Source organism: Bombus terrestris, chromosome 18 (genome assembly GCF_910591885.1).
Source record: "Bombus terrestris chromosome 18, iyBomTerr1.2, whole genome shotgun sequence".
Lineage (NCBI taxonomy): Eukaryota > Metazoa > Arthropoda > Insecta > Hymenoptera > Apidae > Bombus > Bombus terrestris.
Window position 1 is genome coordinate 5,063,401 of NC_063286.1, and position 19,643 is coordinate 5,083,043.

General features: G+C 39.4%; 1 protein-coding gene across 1 annotated transcript; it reads right to left on the bottom strand.

The window, feature by feature from the left end:
• Positions 1 to 607: 607 nt before the first annotated feature.
• LOC100649281 (maltase A1-like) lies at positions 608 to 2,473 on the bottom strand. The gene has a single exon (XM_003403266.4). It carries the CDS (start codon positions 2,438 to 2,440, stop codon positions 722 to 724), a length of 1,719 nt encoding a protein of 572 aa, XP_003403314.2. The 5' UTR covers positions 2,441 to 2,473; the 3' UTR covers positions 608 to 721.
• Positions 2,474 to 19,643: the final 17,170 nt, after the last annotated feature.

A 19,643-nucleotide genomic window follows, 5' to 3' on the forward strand; every position in this document is an offset into this window, starting at 1 on the left:
AGCTGCGTTTCTAATTAATTATTTTTATCGGATACCTTGATTTAGCTGGCGGTCGATTCTAAATTTATACTTTAACGACTTTTCTCCCCGTCAAGGGCCGTTTAAAATGCGGCAAAATTTGCGATTCACTGACGATACGAAACCAACGTAATTCGTCACGTTTTAAAAATGTAGTCATTGATTTGTTCATTGGAATGCCGCAGCAGGGAACGGATGTGCGGTAAAAAATCGCGAGGCTTGATATTGCGCGTGCGAGCGGAGATTGAGCTTTTTAATCGGACGAGCGTACAACAGCGACGCGATAAAAATTGTAATGTACAATTAACCGCTTTGTTTTAAACAGTCGTGATCTTGTTAACAGGATTTTGCATTTAATATTCACGTAGTTTTGCCATTTCTGGCGCAAATAATTATGGAAGTTCGCTACTTGTGATGCTGGAGGTTCGTTAAATTTTCATAAAAGCTGCAGGGAAGCGTCGGAAGTTTATTGTCTACTTCGAACCGAGGTTTATCGGCGAATAATTCTACGTAGAGATGGAAAAATTGCTGAAAAATAACACCGAAATAGATATAAATGGAACTGCACAATTAAAAAATTACAACCATATGAATGAAATAAATAGAATAAGGTTTATTAAAAATTGATCGTCAATACATTAATAACATGGTACAGGTGATTCGTCAACGTTGCTAAAACCAGTAAAGAAATGCAAAATCAAAATTACTCATTCATGGAACGATATATATTAGGAGAGGTATATATGACGGAGGAAGATGCAGGAATAGTTATCGAATTGGTGAAAACCATGGTACCTGGACGAGGATAGGAATCAACATCAGCAATATGAACTACCATGGCAGGAGGTACTTTCAAGGAAGCTCTAGCATTTACAGTGGCATTTTCACTACCGAAATTGAGCATAACGATTACAGTTTCGCTTCCTAGAGTACGAGTAATACCTAAAACCTGCTTATCTAATACTGCAACGTTTAAGGAGCCCCTTGCAATTACTGGTCGTTTCTTTATGTTCATTAACTGTTTGAACAGCTGATATGGGGAGTTAGTTGCTTTCTTCTCAGTTGCCAGGTTCAAGGTCTTATAATTGGGATGTACAGGCAACCAGGTTTTCGTATTATTGGAGAATCCAGCGCTGGTGGTATTGTCCCATTGGAACGGTGTTCTTTCTGGATCTCTGGATCTCAGGAAGTATCTGTTAGGACCAGAGATGCAACCAGCTGGGTCTACAGTCTCGTTGTACAAGAATGGTCTGTCTACCATTCCGATTTCGTCTCCGTTGTAAATAACCGCTATACCAGGTAGGACCATCGCCATTTGGATAATCATATTAGCTCGTCCAGTGCCGAATCTGGACGCCACGCGATGGTTATCGTGGTTGCCTACGACCCAATTCGGCACGTTGCCACTCGGCACGGATTTCACCCAACTATCTATCAGATTTTTGTAGTCCAGCGCGGTAGATTCGTTGTTCAGTGATGTGATGAACATAAAGTTGAAGGGAACATTGGAGCCAGCGCCGTAGTATTTCATGGTACGTTCGTGAGTGGTGTATGCTTCCGTGAGAATTAGCTTAGGATCGGATTTGGTACGGTTGGAGTGGTCGTTCATCAGCTTCCTCCAGCTGCTGATCGTTCCGTAGACTTCGTTCTGATCTAATGTGTAAATATGAATCAGACTGTCGTAATCATCGTTAGGGATATCGGTTCTGTTTGCACTCGGTTCATCCCTAAAATTGATATCCTCAAACACGAAATTGATGGCGTCAATGCGGAAACCATCGACCCCGCGGTTCATCCAGAATGTGAACACATTTTTCATCTCTTGATCCAAACCTTTGTTGCGATAATTCAAATCTGGTTGACCTATAGCGAACTGATGCAGATAGTATTGCTTGCGAACGTTGTTCCACTCCCAAGCCGAGCGTCCGAAGTTACTCAACCAGTTGTTTGGCGGTTGTCTGGTCCCGTTGACCATCCTGGCGTTGCGCCAGACGTAGTATTCGTCGTACGGCTTGATCCTTTGAATACTCTTCTTGAACCAGGGATGTTCGGAAGAACTATGATTAGGCACGAAGTCTAGGATCACCTTGAGCCCGAGGGACTTGGCCTTGGCTACCAGTCTGTCGAAATCCGCTAGAGTTCCGTAAGTGGGTTCGATGTCGGTAAAGTTGGAGATGTCGTAGCCGAAATCAACTTGTGGACTCTTATAAATCGGTGATAGCCAGAGAGCAGTGGCACCGATGTCCTTAATATGCTCCAGCTTGCTGGTGATACCGTTCAAATCACCGATACCATCTCCGTTGCTGTCTTTGAAACTCCTCGGGTAGATTTGGTACACGATGGCATTCTTGTACCAGTTCACGTCTACTGCCGCGCTTAGCGCGACCAATAAGAAACACGACGTGATCGTTAGTCGAAACATGATGGACTACTGAACCAAGAGGAACACGGACGGCCTTTTATAGTACGCGGCTATATTAATTATCTATTTATCTGTACATTTCGATTATCCGAAATCGCATTTGTTAAATTTTTTTATTCAATTAGTCAAAGATAATACCATTTCGAGTAGCTGTCAACGATAACGAGAAGATAGATAGATACTTGACTTTTATCATAGACCCTGTATCAATTTATTTTTTTGCCTTCTGAATTTTCCCGAGGAAAAAACTTTCCAGATCGAGCAAGTTTTTTCAATGAGTGGAGTACATTGCACAGAATGCAGCTCACAATAAGATTCCTCGAAGTGTCGAGCTACTCGAAAGGCGATAAACACCTGGAACCGCACGACCTTGCGTGTTCAAGACGTTTATGCGTGCCGGTTTCGTTTCTGTCGTGTCCCGACTAATTATACGGCCAGCTACGCTCTAGCAGATCAGTTTCTTACTTTCTTTTTACCGAGACCAATTTAAGGGCCGAGATCCGCCTTTGCGAATAAATTCGCCATTTTTCTGCGTCACTGTAATCTTCTCCCTTTTTTGTATCTGCAGGGAATCGATTATTAACGACGCGAAAATGCGTGATTCTTGTAAAATTTCCAAGTACCATGATCCTGTTCTAATTGCTATCATTAACTTGATGTTAATTAATTAAAGAATCTATATAAATGATAAAAGATTATTATCGTTAAACTGGACGATTTTGCCAGATGGAGATACGTTTTCTAAACCGCGATATCGAACCGATACGGGTATTTATCAAAACAGGTAATCGAAATCGCGTTGTTTCGATGAGAAAGAGGAGTAAAATTAATTGCGAACAACGTTAGTTTCAAATTCAAATAGAGATACTCAACGAGAAGAACGCGTAACGACGAAAGAATGACATAACATTCTTTAAAATGTAGCACGCCACAATAGATTGAAAGCGCTATGTGCAAGCTATTTCCATACATCGTATTGGAAACAGAATTTTTATAACCGGCACCCTTGATAACAATTCTTCATAATTGAGAAGAAAAGAAAAGCAACTGAACCAGCCATCGGTATTATTCACAGGGGGATAAAGAGTCGGACGAAAGTCAATCGAGGAATTGACAGGGTTTTATCAATTTTTTTTTCTCTTTTTGACGGTAAAAGTGTGACGTGACTTAATTTCCTTTTTGGATCCACGCAATGAATTCGAAACGATTTATCAAAATTTCAGCTTTAAGCTTCGATAACGCTGAAATTTTCAATCGGTTTCTGGTGAGCACGTACGCCATTAGCAATGTTGGTTTGTAAAACAAACCACGCATAAAAATAATCAACCAGAGCGCCTACCGACTATAATATTCATCAAATTTGAATGATATCGCTGTTCAGCTAGAGGAAAAAAGCGAGTCACAGCCTATTTTTTTCACCGATCAATCCGGCTCGCGCGCCACGGATAAAGGAAACGTTTTCCGGATCGGTCCCAAAAATGTTTTCTGACGCGCATCGTTTTGGTGGTACGCAGCCAACGATATGTCACGACCGGCATACTTCAAATCCGATGGACCGATGATGAAGATAAAGATATGGCGGCCTTGGCGACAATATATATCGCCGAAATGCCTAAAGAGTCATCTATGTTCTAACGGTCCTTCCACCGAATGTTCTAGAAGCGTAACAACGGTCACGTACGCCTACAGGGTAGTGGGGATAATGAGGGATGACAAACAAAGAAAGAACAAATCCCATTGAAAGTCAAATTGTAAGAGCTTCAGTCTTGGAAAGTCACGGCTGGAGCTCAGAACAAAATCGCAGTCAGTGTAAATTCAGAATACAAGGAATAAATTCTCTTGTTTTTTTGTTACCTTAATTTTTTTCTTTTCGTTCGAGCTACCCCTTTTTTTATTTTACGTGACAGATACATCGCTGGTCCGCGTCGATTCCGGAACCACGGTCCAGTATCCGATGTTTGTCAGAAAAGTGATCTTTTTCCATTATCAAACATCTATATGTAGATTTCTTGCAGGCAAACGCCAGAGACGAAAGAAAAATGACGAATAGTTGGTACACAAGGAGGCGTACTATACCTGGTAAACAAGAAAGTTTTCTTCGTTTAATTAGAACTTTCGTTTAAGCTTAATTAATGCTCGAGATTACGATAGTTCTCTGTCGTTTAATAACGCGGATAGAACAAATTCTCAGTAATAATGGCTGAATGCAATACTTCTGCTCGTTATTTACGCTGGAATATACATGCCCGTAGATTTCGCAACAAGCAAGGGCTATGTAGCGGCACTCGTCGGTAAAATTCATAACGGTTTCCGTCCAGTGAACCCGCTACACAAAAAATCGTGTTTACTGAAAGATGAGTTTATTATAGATCCGATAACCTTAGGCGGTTACCGAAGGTTAATCAAAATCCGTCGTTTTTGTCGTGATCATATGCCCTCGAGTCGACTACCCGGAAAGTCAAAATTCGTAAACAAGGTCGAGAGTACAGCGTCCGTTGGGATTTTTCGAGAACATCTTCAGAATTCAAATCCTAACGCCTTTTGTCAACTCCGACGGATATAAATATAGCGAACAGGGTAGCGAGGCATTCTTTGTTATCGAGTGACACGAGCAGTAGCAGCTAAGCCGATACTTCTTTGCGCCGATCTATTCGTAATCACGAATCAAGACAACAAGTGTATTATACGACTAATGTACACGTAGGGTATATTTTAATAAACTACGTAGTTAAATATACTCTGGTGTTTTCAAAGATAAATCGCTACCAAAATCACCTCAACTAACATGGTACTCGTCTAGAAGCGGCACCGCGCCACAGGAACAAAGATTCGCCATAGCATTAATTCTGCGTGTAATTTTCTTCTTGGCTTATTGCGAACTGCATTCATTCGTTGTTCATACCGGTGCCGGGGGCAATTTCACCGAAACAATGAATTATTCATACTGTAAACATTCGTTCTTCCCTCGTAGTTATCAATCTCTTCAGTACCATGTTTCACTCTTTTCGGACCGTGTTTTAATCGCGGTTGTTTCATTATTTACCATAGAAATAACTATACCAAACTTTCTAGCCATTTTTCCATCCCTGCAATTAATCCTGTAGGACAAAATAATTGCGGTAAGTAGTATTCTCTGTGAAAGCTTTATAATCACCTATTAAACTGAAGCTTTAACTAGAATCATCCGTTAATCTATCCGCAGTGAGGCTCGTACGCGTTAATTTTTATTTAATATTCGTAATTCACTATGTCTCTTACGATCAAAGCTTCGAGAATTTAAGTTAGAAATAAATTATAACTAAGCCTATGCTAGAATTGATACATGTTTCTCAACGAATCCTTATGTTTGATAAAAACATCTCAAATTACTTGGTTCGATCGGAGCTTTAATCTCCGATCGAATTTACGAACTTAGAAGGTAAACGTATTAAAAAATCAGATCACAAAATGAAGTTCGAACATGGAAAATAATTATGGGAAAGAGTTAAGTGGGGGTTTCGAGTTAATTTCCATAGATTTGCTGCACGCAGGGCGAGATGATGTTTTTCACGATGTGCGATCGCTTCGAAAGGGCAATGCGAGACGAAGGATTAGCGCTGCTCTGTTATAACGAGGCCACGTTATGTCAGCCACCCTTGCTGCGAAGGGATAGTCAAACAACCCCCTTGCAGTTTACGGCCGTAATTAAATTCCTAGGTTATTAGCCCTCGTTCGTGGTTGTAGCTCGCTACTCCATAGGACTTTGTCTCGCAACTCTTTTCAGGGATAATCCTCTTCTTGTCCTTCCTGCATCCACACTTTGCAACGGGACTTTCATTCGACGCAGACCAGTATTTTTCAATGAACATACGCACCAAGATTCGTCCATTGTTATCTCAAAAATCATATAAGCAAAAGCTAATAATCAATTTTATATTATATTCGTTAAAAAAAAAAAAGAAAAAAACAAGAAGGTATATACGTCATATAATCGATCAATATAAATATAAAGGATATATTGAAATTAAAATATGATTTGCAAGTAATATTTATCTGTCATATCGCATTTATTTATATTTATCTTTTCATAAGGTTTTTAAAACGATAACTAATTTATTTTCACAAGCTTATTCGCATAGATGACATAAATAACTGTAAAATTTTTAAGTAAACGTTAGAAAATACTCGAAACACCATCGCGTTGCTTTATTTTTCCATTCATGGAGTTGATCAGAGTATGGCTTCTGAGCGGGTCATTTGGTAAATCATATAAATGAAAATTAATAACCAACGCTATATCGTTAAAAAAAAACAGAGAGATAATAGATATAAATCTAACAAGTATATTAAAATAGATTTCTTTTTCCAAAAGCTGTACATGTATTTTTCAAATGATATTTTATTTCCTTGGTTCGTGGAATGCGTAAAACTCATTGTACTTTCCGATAGGCATTGAACAAATTGCCGGGAACGAAAGAGAATAGCTGGAACTCGGGCACAGGGGAAAGCGTCGTTACACACGTAATGCTAAACAGTCGCGCATTCGGGACTGCAAATTAATTAGCCCGCGCATGCATTACTATCGAAAGCACAACACGCGACCAGGCAATGCGATTCTAATTAAATTTTTAGTACGCAACAGTCCATCCGGTAAATCAACATAGTTGGAATACCATGAAATTAAACGAAAGCACGTTCTTCGAATAATTATCGCGACACACGCGAGTACGCAATATGTCATCTATGCCCTGTGAAAATGGAAAAATTTAATTTCTCGTTCGTGATCATTGCCCCGTTATGTTTAGTAACAAACATTGAAATTGGACGGTGCGAAGTAATTGCCATTCGTTACTTGCATTAGAATAATAGGGACAACGAATTATTTCAATAAATATACATTATATCCTTCGGCGATCGTCGCCTAGAATTTGTCATTTATTGCTGCAACACACGGGTCCGAAACATCACCCTTACATTACGAATTACATTTCGTTGAAACCAGAGCTTTTTACGTACATGCTGCTACGCATCGGCCCTGATAAAGCAACGGGGTTAAATGAAAGAGAAAAAAGTTATTCGCGTAAGGGAATTACATTTCGTTGAAACCAGAGAGGTCAGCTCCGTGTCTATATCTTGTGAGGGACAGTTGGTAGTCGTTGTTCTGAGATATTTCGTTGGGCCGGTTCTAAGTGAGTCTGAAGCAATGTCTGGCAGCTGATTACACCGGGTCTTGGAGTCAGACAAGCCGTGAGTCGGGGTTGCAGCAGAATCTCATGCGAGGAAAATGAGATGGTCGGTTACGCTGAAGGGTTTTCGTTAGCTGTGAAGAATTCGCCCCCATCACTCCTGCTCGGACAGCCGAGGAGGACGAACGTGTCTAGACGGTCGTCCTCTCCAGGTATAAGTGAATAGGAAAAAGTGCTTCAAAGTAATAGTGCTGCAAAGTGATAGTGAGGAGGAAATAAAATAACAATGCAGATACCAACTATAAACATAGCAACAAAAGGTGAAACATATTATATAAAAACCAAACAAATTAACATTGAGACAGAAGAAACAAAGGAGCATCTGGGACAGGAAGATAGCAATTCAGAACATGAAAGATACTACCAGGACGAAAGCTGGAAGCCAGCGAAGGCTAGCAAAAAACGCAAAACAACCACAGACATAAGTGCCATAGAAAACCCAGTTACAGAAAAGCAGCGATGGCTGCAAGAATTACCACTAAGTAACTCCTTCAACTCACTAACGGAAGAAATGGACGCTGACCCCGTAAATAAAACCACTATCCAAACAAATCATATTACAAAACCACCACCAATCTTTGTTGAGGCCCAAATAATAGACCCGCTCATCGATCTACTAAATAATCTAGATGAGAAAAACAACTACACAATAAAGCAAACAAAATTGGATCAAGTAAAAATACAAACAAACACACCAGAAACATTTAGGAAAGTCATAAAAGCATTAAAAGAAAAAAATGCTATCTACCACACGTATCAGCTTAAAACTGAAAGGAGCTATAAAATTGTCATAAGAGGATTGCATCCTAAAACCAACATACATAAACTAAGCGATGAGTTAGCTAAAATTGGACATCAAACAAGAACAATAAACAATATAACAAGATTCGACACAAAGCAACCACTGCCACTATTCTTAATTGAACTTGAACCCAGAAACAATAACAAGGAAATATATGATATCAAACAAATACTAAACACAATAGTAACAGTCGAACCACCACGACACAAAAAAGATATACCTCAATGCATGCGGTGTCAACAACACGGACACACTAAAAACTATTGCAACAGAAGCCCAGCTTGCGTCAAGTGCGCAAAAAATCACTTAACTGTACACTGCCCATATTCTGGAAAAATAGAAAAAGTTAAATGCATCAACTGTAACGGAAACCACCCAGCCAGCTATAAAGGATGTGAAGTAAGAAAACAACTACAACGTAAACTATTCCCGCCCCTACGAAGCAGGACAAGCACTAACACACAAGCCCATCAGGACAGCACAAAATCTGAAATATTACCAAATACAGAGCAAGCAATAAACACCAAACCTATCAGCACCAACACCATTGGTGGTCTAAGCTATGCTCAAGTAACCAGACAACCAACACATACACACAACCAATACCACAGCAATAGTAACAATGACACTGCAGAAATCAAAGAACTGCTCAAACAATCCATAAAGAACACCGAAATGCTAACCGGAATGATAAGCGAACAAAACGCAGTACTCAAACAGCAAACCCAACAAATCACAGTCATGCTACAACTAATTACAAACGTGCTAAGCAAAAAATAAAAACGGACACTCTAAAAATAGCAGCCTGGAACTCAAACGGCCTACAACAACGGGCCCTCGAAACTAAAACATTCATGTACAATAATAATATAGACATACTACTTGTCTCAGAAACACACTTCACTACAAAAAGCTATTTGAAAATACCATACTACACCATATATGATACCAAACACCCCTCAGGAAAAGCTCACGGAGGGACAGCAGTGATAGTCAGAAACGATATCAAACATTATCTACACAGCCAATGTTACGCCACGAGGCTTAACACAGGCTGTATTTTCTAACCGTCACTCGCGGCCCTACAATGTCTCAGTCAGATCGTCTTATCTGACCGCCGGATCACATACAATGTGTCGACGAGTGCATAGCTGTCGCCAAGCAGCGAGTTCTCGAAACGTCGAATTTGGTCCGTTACGTTTTCAGAAAATCTACTAAATGCGTATATGGCGGCAATTTCTTGTCCGGTAGGGTATGTTGCCATTCGCGAACAACGGCTGAGGGTAACTTCGACGTGACAAGCTTTATGAGAATGGCGTTTGACGTGACTGGGTCCCCGAGTCTTTCTAACGCTTGGAGATGTACTTTGACTGTCTCGATAAGATCGTCTATAGCTTCGGGTGTTTCTTTAGTTATTTTGGGATAGTCGAAAAGCAAATCCCAGTGACGCATGCAGATCTGACGGTGACAGTCGAATTTTTCCCTAAGAGCGTCCATGGCGATTGCGTAATTTGCGTCGGTGATGGGTAATGACTGTATGCTTCGCGCGGCCCAGCCAGTCAGGGCTGTTCGGAGATGATGAAATTTCTGAACCGGTGCTAAATTTTCATTTCTATCTATCGCTGATGAGAAGGCATCGTGAAACGACTGCCAATCTTCGAGGGCGCCATCAAATGTAGGTATGCGAACCTCCGGTAGTTTGAGCGACGCGGACTCGCGGCCGACGGCTGATTCGCCGCTTGTCGACTGTGACGGCGTACTTCGTCGTGTATTGATTAATTGTTTGGCTACTCGGCGTTGCAGCCTTTCGTATTCTTCTGCTAGCTCACTGCCGCGCGCGATCTCTCCCTCGTCTAAAGTTACGATCTGGTGTTGTAATGCACGGATTTCCTTCTCGAAGGTTTCTAGACGTCCTTTAATTTGAAGCAAGTCGATCTCGTCCGGACAGCCTGATTGTTCGATGTCTTCCAGTTTTTTTGCGAGGCGTGTAAACTAGGCGCTACAGTAGCCCCGGCGACGACGCAAGTTGGCGAGCTCGTCTCCGGTTGCCATTATTTTTTATGTAATTGATAGTGAAATCGTTTGGACTTACTTCTGTTGGCGATTGTCCACCTTGCGGTAGGAGGATGTGTGGTTGCGTTTCAACCACCGAATTATACCTCTTCAAATGTGCCGACCCTTAACGTTACTGACCTCGCTGGGGTGGTAACGCTTCCGCTGCTGGTTGTGTTGGATTCACGTGGCACTGTATTGTAGTGGGTGTCACTGGCGTGCACTCTTCACTTGACACTGAATCCGGCTCGAAGGACCATGTAAAATTCGAGCTATTGCGGGGAGACGCGGTCGTTAGAATACGCGTCAACGAGAGTCGTAAATTCCCGTTACGATTAGAATAATCGACACCACGAATAGTTCGATCCCCGTATTTCGGTTAGGATAATCGGGGTGGTTGATGCGGTATAACACTGAGAGTCACAGAATTATAATAATGTATATTTCCAACAATTAGTCTACACGATTGAAAAGATATCAACAATTAACAACCTTATCGCACGCAGATAATATAGATGTATACAATATAGAGCAAGGCTCTTACAATTGAGCTTAGTCTCTTGGTGGACGTAGCACGATATGATACTTAATAGAATAAGCGAATGTTTGGCTCAATATGTAACGTTCGACGCGTCACAAGGAACTGATCGACTTTGGATGATTTCTTTGTCTCATCTTTAAGACGACCCCCACTATACTTAGGTCACGCCACCGTTCGCGCCTATGATCACGTATGTCTGTTCTTGCGTGGAAAACGTAACGGACCAAATTCGACGTTTCGAGAACTCGCTGCTTGGCGACAGCTATGCGCTTGTCACGACCGGCATACTTCAAATCCGATGGACCGATGATGGAGATAGAGATGTGGCGGCCTTGGCGATAATGTATATCGCCGAAGTGCCTAATGAGTCATCTGTATCCTAACGGTCCTTCCACCGAATGTCCTAGAAGTGTGACAACGGTCACGTACGCCTACAGGGTAGTGGGGATATTGAGGGATGACAAACAAAGAAGAAACAGATGTTACCGAGAGTCAAATTGTAAGAGCTTCAGTCTTGGAAAGTCACGGCTGGAGCTCAGAACAAAATCGCAGTCAATGTAAATTCAGAAATAAATTCTCTTGTTTTTTTTGTTATCTTAATTTTTTCTTTTCGTTCGAGCCTCCTGCTTTTTATTTTACGTGACACGCTCGTCGACACATTGTATGTGATCCGGCGGTCAGATAAGACGATCTGACTGAGACATTGTAGGGCCGCGAGTGACGGTTAGAAAATACAGCCTGTGTTAAGCCTCGTGGCGTAACAGCCAAGTTAATAAAGAATATTTACAAGCAACCACTGTTACAGTTCAAACTAGCAGCAACTACTTCCAGTTGTCAGCAGTATATGTGCCTCCGCGACACAAAATAACAACACAAATGTGGGAAGAATACTTCCAGGACCTAGGGGACAAGTACATCGCAGCGGGAGACTACAATTCAAAGCACACGCTTTGGGGGTCAAGAAACATTACACCTAGAGGTAGAACACTGTAAAAATACATTAGAAATAATAACCTCAATATATTATCCACAGGAACACCGACACATTGGCCGACTGACCTGAACAAAAAACCAGATCTTCTGGATTTTGCAGTTACAAGGGGACTAAACACAAATAAACTCAAAATAACACCCAACCTCGAGCTCAGCTCCGATCATACACCCATAATAATTGAATACAGAAACAAACCAATTCACTATAGCAAACCAGAAACACTATGCAATAAAACCACCAAATGGCAAACTTTCAAAGAAATAATAGAAAGCAAAATAAACTGCAACATCCCGTTAAAAACTATTGAACACATAGAACAGGCAGTAGCAACATTGACAGCAACTATTCAGGAAGCAGCAAGGACAACCACTACTCCCGAACCAACCAGCAGACAAACAATAACAATCCCGCAAGAAATACTCGACAAAATCAAAGAAAAAAGAAAAGCAAAAGCAAAATGGCAAAAATGCAGAACCCGAGAAAACAAAAAACACTTAAACAAACTTGCAAAGGAAATAAAAAACAAAATAAAGGAGCACAACGATAACGAATTCGCAAAGTTCATAGGGACACACTCCACACACGAGAACACCAACTATTCACTGTGGAAAGCCACGAAAAAAATAAGGAAGCCAATAATACCCGTCCCGGCAATCAGAAAAGCAGATAACACATGGGCAAGAAGCAACGAAGAACAAGCTGAAGAATTTTCCAAACACCTCTGCAACACATTCACACCACACATTATCATCAACAGCAACCTCAAAAGTCATACGGAGGAGGATCCACAAACCACTACTATCACAGCCGACAAGGAATACACCATACCTAAAACATCGGCACAAGAAATTAGAAACATAATTGATAAAACAAAAAAAACAAAGCGCCAGGAATCGACCTAATCAATGGTAAAATCTTGAAAAACCTTCCGCCAAAAGCAATAAGACTAATGACAATAATATTCAATGCAATTCTAAGAATTCAGTACTTCCCCAAACCATGGAAATTAGCACAGATCAAAATGTTACATAAACCAGGCAAAGACCCGCACCAAACTGCATCTTACAGACCAATATCACTGCTCCCAGTATTTTCCAAAATACTGGAAAAGATAATATACGACCGCATAAAACCAATAATAGAGACAAAAAAACTAATACCGGATCACCAATTTGGTTTCAGAAACAAACACTCCACGATAGAGCAAATGCACAGGCTTATAAACGAAATAATAGTAGCACTAGAAAACAAGGAATACTGCACAGCCCTCTTTATAGACATAGAGAAAGCATTCGATAAAATTAACCATGAAAGTCTACTACAAACAATTAGGAAACAATTCCCGGAGCAAATACACCACCTAATAAAATCCTACCTAAGCAGCAGAACCTTCGTAATAAAAATCAAGGACACACATTCTCAAGTTGAAGACATCAAGGCCGGGGTACCACAAGGAAGCGTCCTAGGCCCAATACTATACACATTATACACGGTGAACATACCAACAACCACCAACAGCACAGTATTGACATTCGCGGACGACACAGCTATACTAGTCAGGCATACTAACCCAGAAACGGCAGTCAAAATACTACAAGAACATATCATAAAAATAGAAAATTGGCTACAAGAAAAACAAATAAAAGCAAACCCCAATAAATGCAACCATATTACATTCACGCTACGAAAAAAGATACCACCAAACATCTTATTGAACGGCACGCATATAACTCAAACAAAGCATGTCAAATACCTATGACTCCACTTAGATACACAACTCACATGGAAACTACATATCAAATCAATAGTAGAAAAAATACAGAAAACAAGGAAACAAATGCATTGGCTAACAAGCTGAAAATCCAAATTAAGCATAGAAAATAAATTAAAAATATATAAAACGATCATAAAACCGATCTGGACGTACGGAATACCATTATGGGGGACGGCAGCAATGAGCCATATAAACAAAATAGAGGTAATGCAGGCTAAAATCCTTAGAACAATAGTAAACGGACCTTGGTACTTCAGAAACGAAGACATACGGAGGAACCTGGGAATCCCAACGGTCAAGGAAGAAATTAGCAGATACTCAGAAAAATACAAATCAAGAATAGCAACACACCCAAACCGGCTAGCTGTGGAAACGTACAAAACCATAAACATGGACAGAAGACTAAAAAGGAAGCACCCAACAGACCTTATAAAGGACATAACCTAGCAAACACGAGGATGGTACCCCGCTGGGGGTAGCCACCAACATGCTAATATAACTGTTAAAAAATTCCACCAAATGTCCAAATTGGACAAATTGTGAATTTCAATAAAAAAAAAAAAAAAAAAAAAAAACAAAGAAGATTAGTCTCGAAAGTGTAAAGATAGTTTAGGGGTTAGATTGATTTATACAAGTCGAAGGCTTTTAACGTATTTGCCGAGGGTGGTGAGGCAGATGGCGTTTCGATTTAGTTATGCAAATGGATTCTCTTAACGCAGATATTTTCAGCTCATGCGTTTCGAAAGCGAAGGGATAGAGAAATTTTGGATGTGATTAACAAGGAAAACAAGGTAGCGAGTTGTATGTTTAAATAAACGGCATCGTATAAAAGAAAAATTGTTCTAATAGGAAGAATGTATAGCTACATGCTGTGTGCGCTATGAACGACTAGCTGTATTTCAGTAGTAGCCAATGTAAGAGGCGATTTTACTGGAAACGAGGATTGTGATTGAAAACGAAATTGGAACTAAGTACAAAATGAATTTTCAAGCGGACCAGATTCCCTGAATCATTTCAATCTTTTTGAAAATGTTCCGATTTATCGAGAAAAGAGAAGAAAATTTATGATGATGCGGAAATCTTGAAAAGTACTAAGAAACAAAATATTTAACTATTATAACATTTGTTTTATAGAGAGTGTTAAGAGAAAGAAAAATTTCACAATGACCGTTTCTCCAACAATAGCCGTGGAGCTTTTAGAATTACACCGATTGAAATTCTCTTTTCATCAAACAAATCTCGATATACTTTCGTGCGAAATTTTAAATTCCCCACGTTTCTGTACGTTACTTCACGGAACGATGATCAATAAAATCAATATTTATGGACGTGAGCAAATAGTTTCAGCTATCAGGATCAGCCCAGTAGAATCGACACGCGTAAAAGGGAACTACGTTTCGAAACGAGCGGAACATTCCATTAACGAAATCCATTGTGATTGCGTTTTGAACACATGCAGAGGGGTAAGGAGATCTTTGTCAAACAATTTACGGTACTGTGTTCTTTATTTATCTCCTAGATGTTGAGGTTGACTGATAGAGGAACGAGTGGATGAATTTATAATAGAAAAATGTATCGAAATAAGCATAGGTATCCAGATTCTCGCTCTCTCAGTGTTACGATACAATAGCATGTGATAGGGAGCACGTTCATATATTTATAGCAATGGACATTACCAAAAAGTTAATCTTGGTGTGTAGCTCTAACCGAAGGCTACAAGAAACAGCAATAGAAATCTACTGTAGTATCGCGAGGAAAAAACCTGGTTAGAAACTAAGCAAAACAAGGTCGTCTGTCCTTCGGTTATTAATTTACATAGAAAAAGCCTGTGTGACCTAAGTCACCTAGTTCTTGCGAAGCGTTAACAGGACGGAATTAGAAAAAGGGAAAAATAGCGCTAATGGAGGGGAACGATTTGAATCCAAGGAGCGGTTAATCGAAAAGTGAGAGTAGGTCGAGAGGTCAGAATTAATCGAGGCGTCGAAGAGTAGAGTTGTTAGAGTTAGCGTTGTCGAGTTGCGTTGTTGAGAGTAGAGTTGTTAGCGTTGCGAAGTTGCGTGAGTAGCCAAGATAGAATAAGATTGTTACTATTAGTTCCATATTAAACTACCATCGTTGTCTGTCTCATTAATATCTGTATAACTAATTTAAAATATAATAAATAGTATCAAAGAAATCGTATACCTAATATTTACGCGATACTACACTACTTATAGCTCTTTTGTTTCTAGACCTCGTAACTCAGAACAAAATTTATATTCAAGGACACAATAATAAGGACCTCTTCTTATTCTCAACATTTTCATTAAATTCTGTTCTCTTCGTAACAGCGGTCCCCAGGTCACAGATATGCAAAAGTAAAGATGTAGTAATTAATGTTAGTAATTTCACACACAAGTTACAACATCGTATTCCTAATAAGAGTATCGAATGAAAACATAATTGAGAAACTTTCTGGAAAAGCGGTTCGTCAAATTAACGTTTTTACAGCTTTTTAACATTATCTGTGTTCTGCTCTTTATATTATATTTAAAGAATTTCATGATAATCCAGTTATTTGACTAGCAACTGTACGTGTATTATACATTTTTGGATCGATTGATTCATAAACCGTTTTTCAGAAAGCTTTTCAATTTATAAAAGGAAGAACGTACAATCGTATGTTCCAATTGTGTAAACGAATATCGAATTGCATAATTTTATAACTTCATTCGTACTCTGTGAAATCAGAATGTTTAGCGTAGATAGAAAGATCTATCGTCGCGATATCGTTACGTATTTTTGTTCGTTGAAACGATATATACTATGACTGTGGCCAACGCAAAATCAGGTTAAACTGATGCGTTATGTCTACCACTGGTTTGTTCGCTTTTGCTTTCATTCAAAAATAACCACGAATTAGGTCCGATTTTAAATGGATTATTCTGATGCAATTTCGGATATTGCAACAGTGGCAACGCGTGGCCGACCACTATGATACAGATATGACTGAAAATCCGACGATGCATTCGCGACGTAATGCTCTTCGTGCATTTAATAGGAGCTGTTACGACCGTTCGCGGAGAGACGCGGTCGCTAGCCCTTTGAATGCTGTGGGTGCATATAGGTGTCTGGCGAAAGCTATCGGTGTGGACTAAGGGCATATATATGTGTGTTCTGTAAGTGCCCGGCATGGACTAAGGACGCATGTATGGGTTTTTCAATTTTTCCGAACACCTACGCAGAAGTAATACTATTACGTTTGTGTGAAATAAATATAAATGCATTCCTTACGGCAGTAAACAAATGCCAATAGTGCCACGTTATTGTTGAAGTGGTCACCACTTGTAAGGAAATTCTACATCTGGTTTTTTTAGTTTTCTCAAGCACTGAATTTTTCACACACAACTAAATTATTAACTTGTGTTATATTTACTAAATTTAGTTTTCTAGTTTATTGTTTTTTAGTTTATTACCCAAATTCTAGTTAACTGTAAATTTCAATTTTATAATAAATAATTAAAAATAACTAAAAAATAACGCTCTTGAATCATTTAATCTCGTGCAAAAGAATTACTGTAATTTATTACGATTTGCGCTTTGAATAGTCAATCAACAGAGTTCAGTCTAACGAAACAGTATTCCGTCCACAGCGATCGTCAGCGCTAGACGCGCACCGTCCGTACGGACGGCATAGGCCGCCGTTTACTGCCGTAAGGAATGCATTTATATTTATTTCACACAAACGTAATAGTATTACTTCTGCGTAGGTGTTCGGAAAAATTGAAAAACCCATACATGCGTCCTTAGTCCATGCCGGGCACTTACAGAAAACGCATATATATGTCCTTAGTCCACACCGATAGCTTTTGCCAGATACCTATATGCGCCCACAGCACTCAAAGGGTTAGAAATATCGTATGTACGTGAAAGTCAGCCCGCATTTCAATTATCTCGGTTATTTGTATTACATTGTAGAACCACAGGCGTAATTGCCAAAATTTATGTCATCGGGGCATAAATTTCAAACGTTATACGATATGAGATATCACAGCGGAACGATATAAGTAAAAAATATTTCCAGGCAAAATTTTGATTTTCACTCATACCAGCGATATCTATTTCAAAGATACCGATTATCAAAATTTTTATATTAAGTACGCCGTTAGTTTTTTCACAGAACATTGTAGATTCGTCATTCGTTGTTAAAATCAAAAGAGTAGAAGACTAAAAGATATGTTTAGACCGAATAATTCTACTATTGTATACTTTTTCTTGTAATTTACATATACGAATATAGCTTTTCTAAATTTCAACAACCTCATTATTAATATTTTCTTTGGATCTCAATGGATAAGTCGAGGGGTCACTATCGATTACAAGAAATCGTTTGAAATTCATTTTAATTGATAACATGCAGTGGCTGATATTGGCGCAAACAGTGTAAGATCTCTGTACGATAATGTATCGACTATAATGGAAACGCTATCGCGGTGATCTTTCCACTGTATTGTTTATTCAGCCGAACGACAAACGGGCCGATACTTGTCTTGTTGTTACATAAGTGGTGTGTTTGTTATCGAAAACACGGTCTGATTTCGAGTATCGCATATTTTTCGATGACGCGGCCGTTATCAACGAGATGATCGATCAGCGAAAGAAGAGAGAGAGAGAGAGAGAGAGAGTGCGAGAGGGAGAAAAAAAAAAGAAAAATCTGGCAACGCATCCCGTTAATTCCCGTTTTTCATTCAGAGTCAAAATATTCTAACAATGTGCCGTGCGTAATTACGTTGCGATAGCTTGCGAAGAAACCCGTAAAATTTGCTCAAACAAAACACACAGCCGAGGAATTTTGCCATTGATTGGCAAATTATAAAACATTAACTTGGTTAATTTGCTTCAACGCACTTGTAATTATCGGAAATTATCCAGGTCGTACCACTCAGGCTTAAGGTCATTTTAAAATTGGCAAACAAAATGTTCATAACGGTTACGTCGTTAGTATTTAATATCATTTGAAGATCGACGGAAGTTGTCGATATTGTGTGACTGGTGATTAAAGTCGATCTTAATTAAAATTGTGCTATTATCGACTAAGATCACCCAAAGATCACGAGATCATTTCAATCATAGGTATTATTACCGATACTTATAGTTAGCTGCGGATCATTTAAGGGAAATAGAAGTCATGACACGGTCTTTCAACGTCATTTTCCACATCCAATTTGCTATTTTATATAAAAGCAATGGTAAAATATATTATATATATTTTATATATTATTTATGTAGTATCGTGGACAAAAGGCCTAAGATATCGGCCGAACCGTAAACAAAGTTTGTATCTATGTGGAGTCCTAAGTATTTGACCTTTCCTGTTTGTGTTATGTGCGTACCGTTCAGTAGTATACTTGCTGACTTCTGCTTACGCAGTGTAAATGTTATGTGATTGCATTTGTTGGGGTTAGCTTTAATTTGTTTGTCTTGTAGCCATTTTTCTATTTTTGTGGTGTGTTCCTGTAGTAGTGTGACTGCTGTTTGCGGGTTTGTGTGCCTGACTATTATTGCTGTGTCGTCCGCGAATGTAAGTACTTTACTGTTTGGAGTTGTAGGTATGTTGGCCGTGTATAGCGTGTAGAGAATGGGTCCTAAGACGCTTCCTTGCGGAACCCCTGCCTTAATTGGTTTAACTTCAGAGTACGCGTCTTTTATATTTACCGTGAATGTTCTGTTACTTAGATATGATTTTATTATCTGATAAATTTTTCCCGGGGATTGTTGTCTGATTGTGTGTAGTAGGCTTTCGTGGTTTATTTCTTTCTCTTAAGCTTTCTCTATG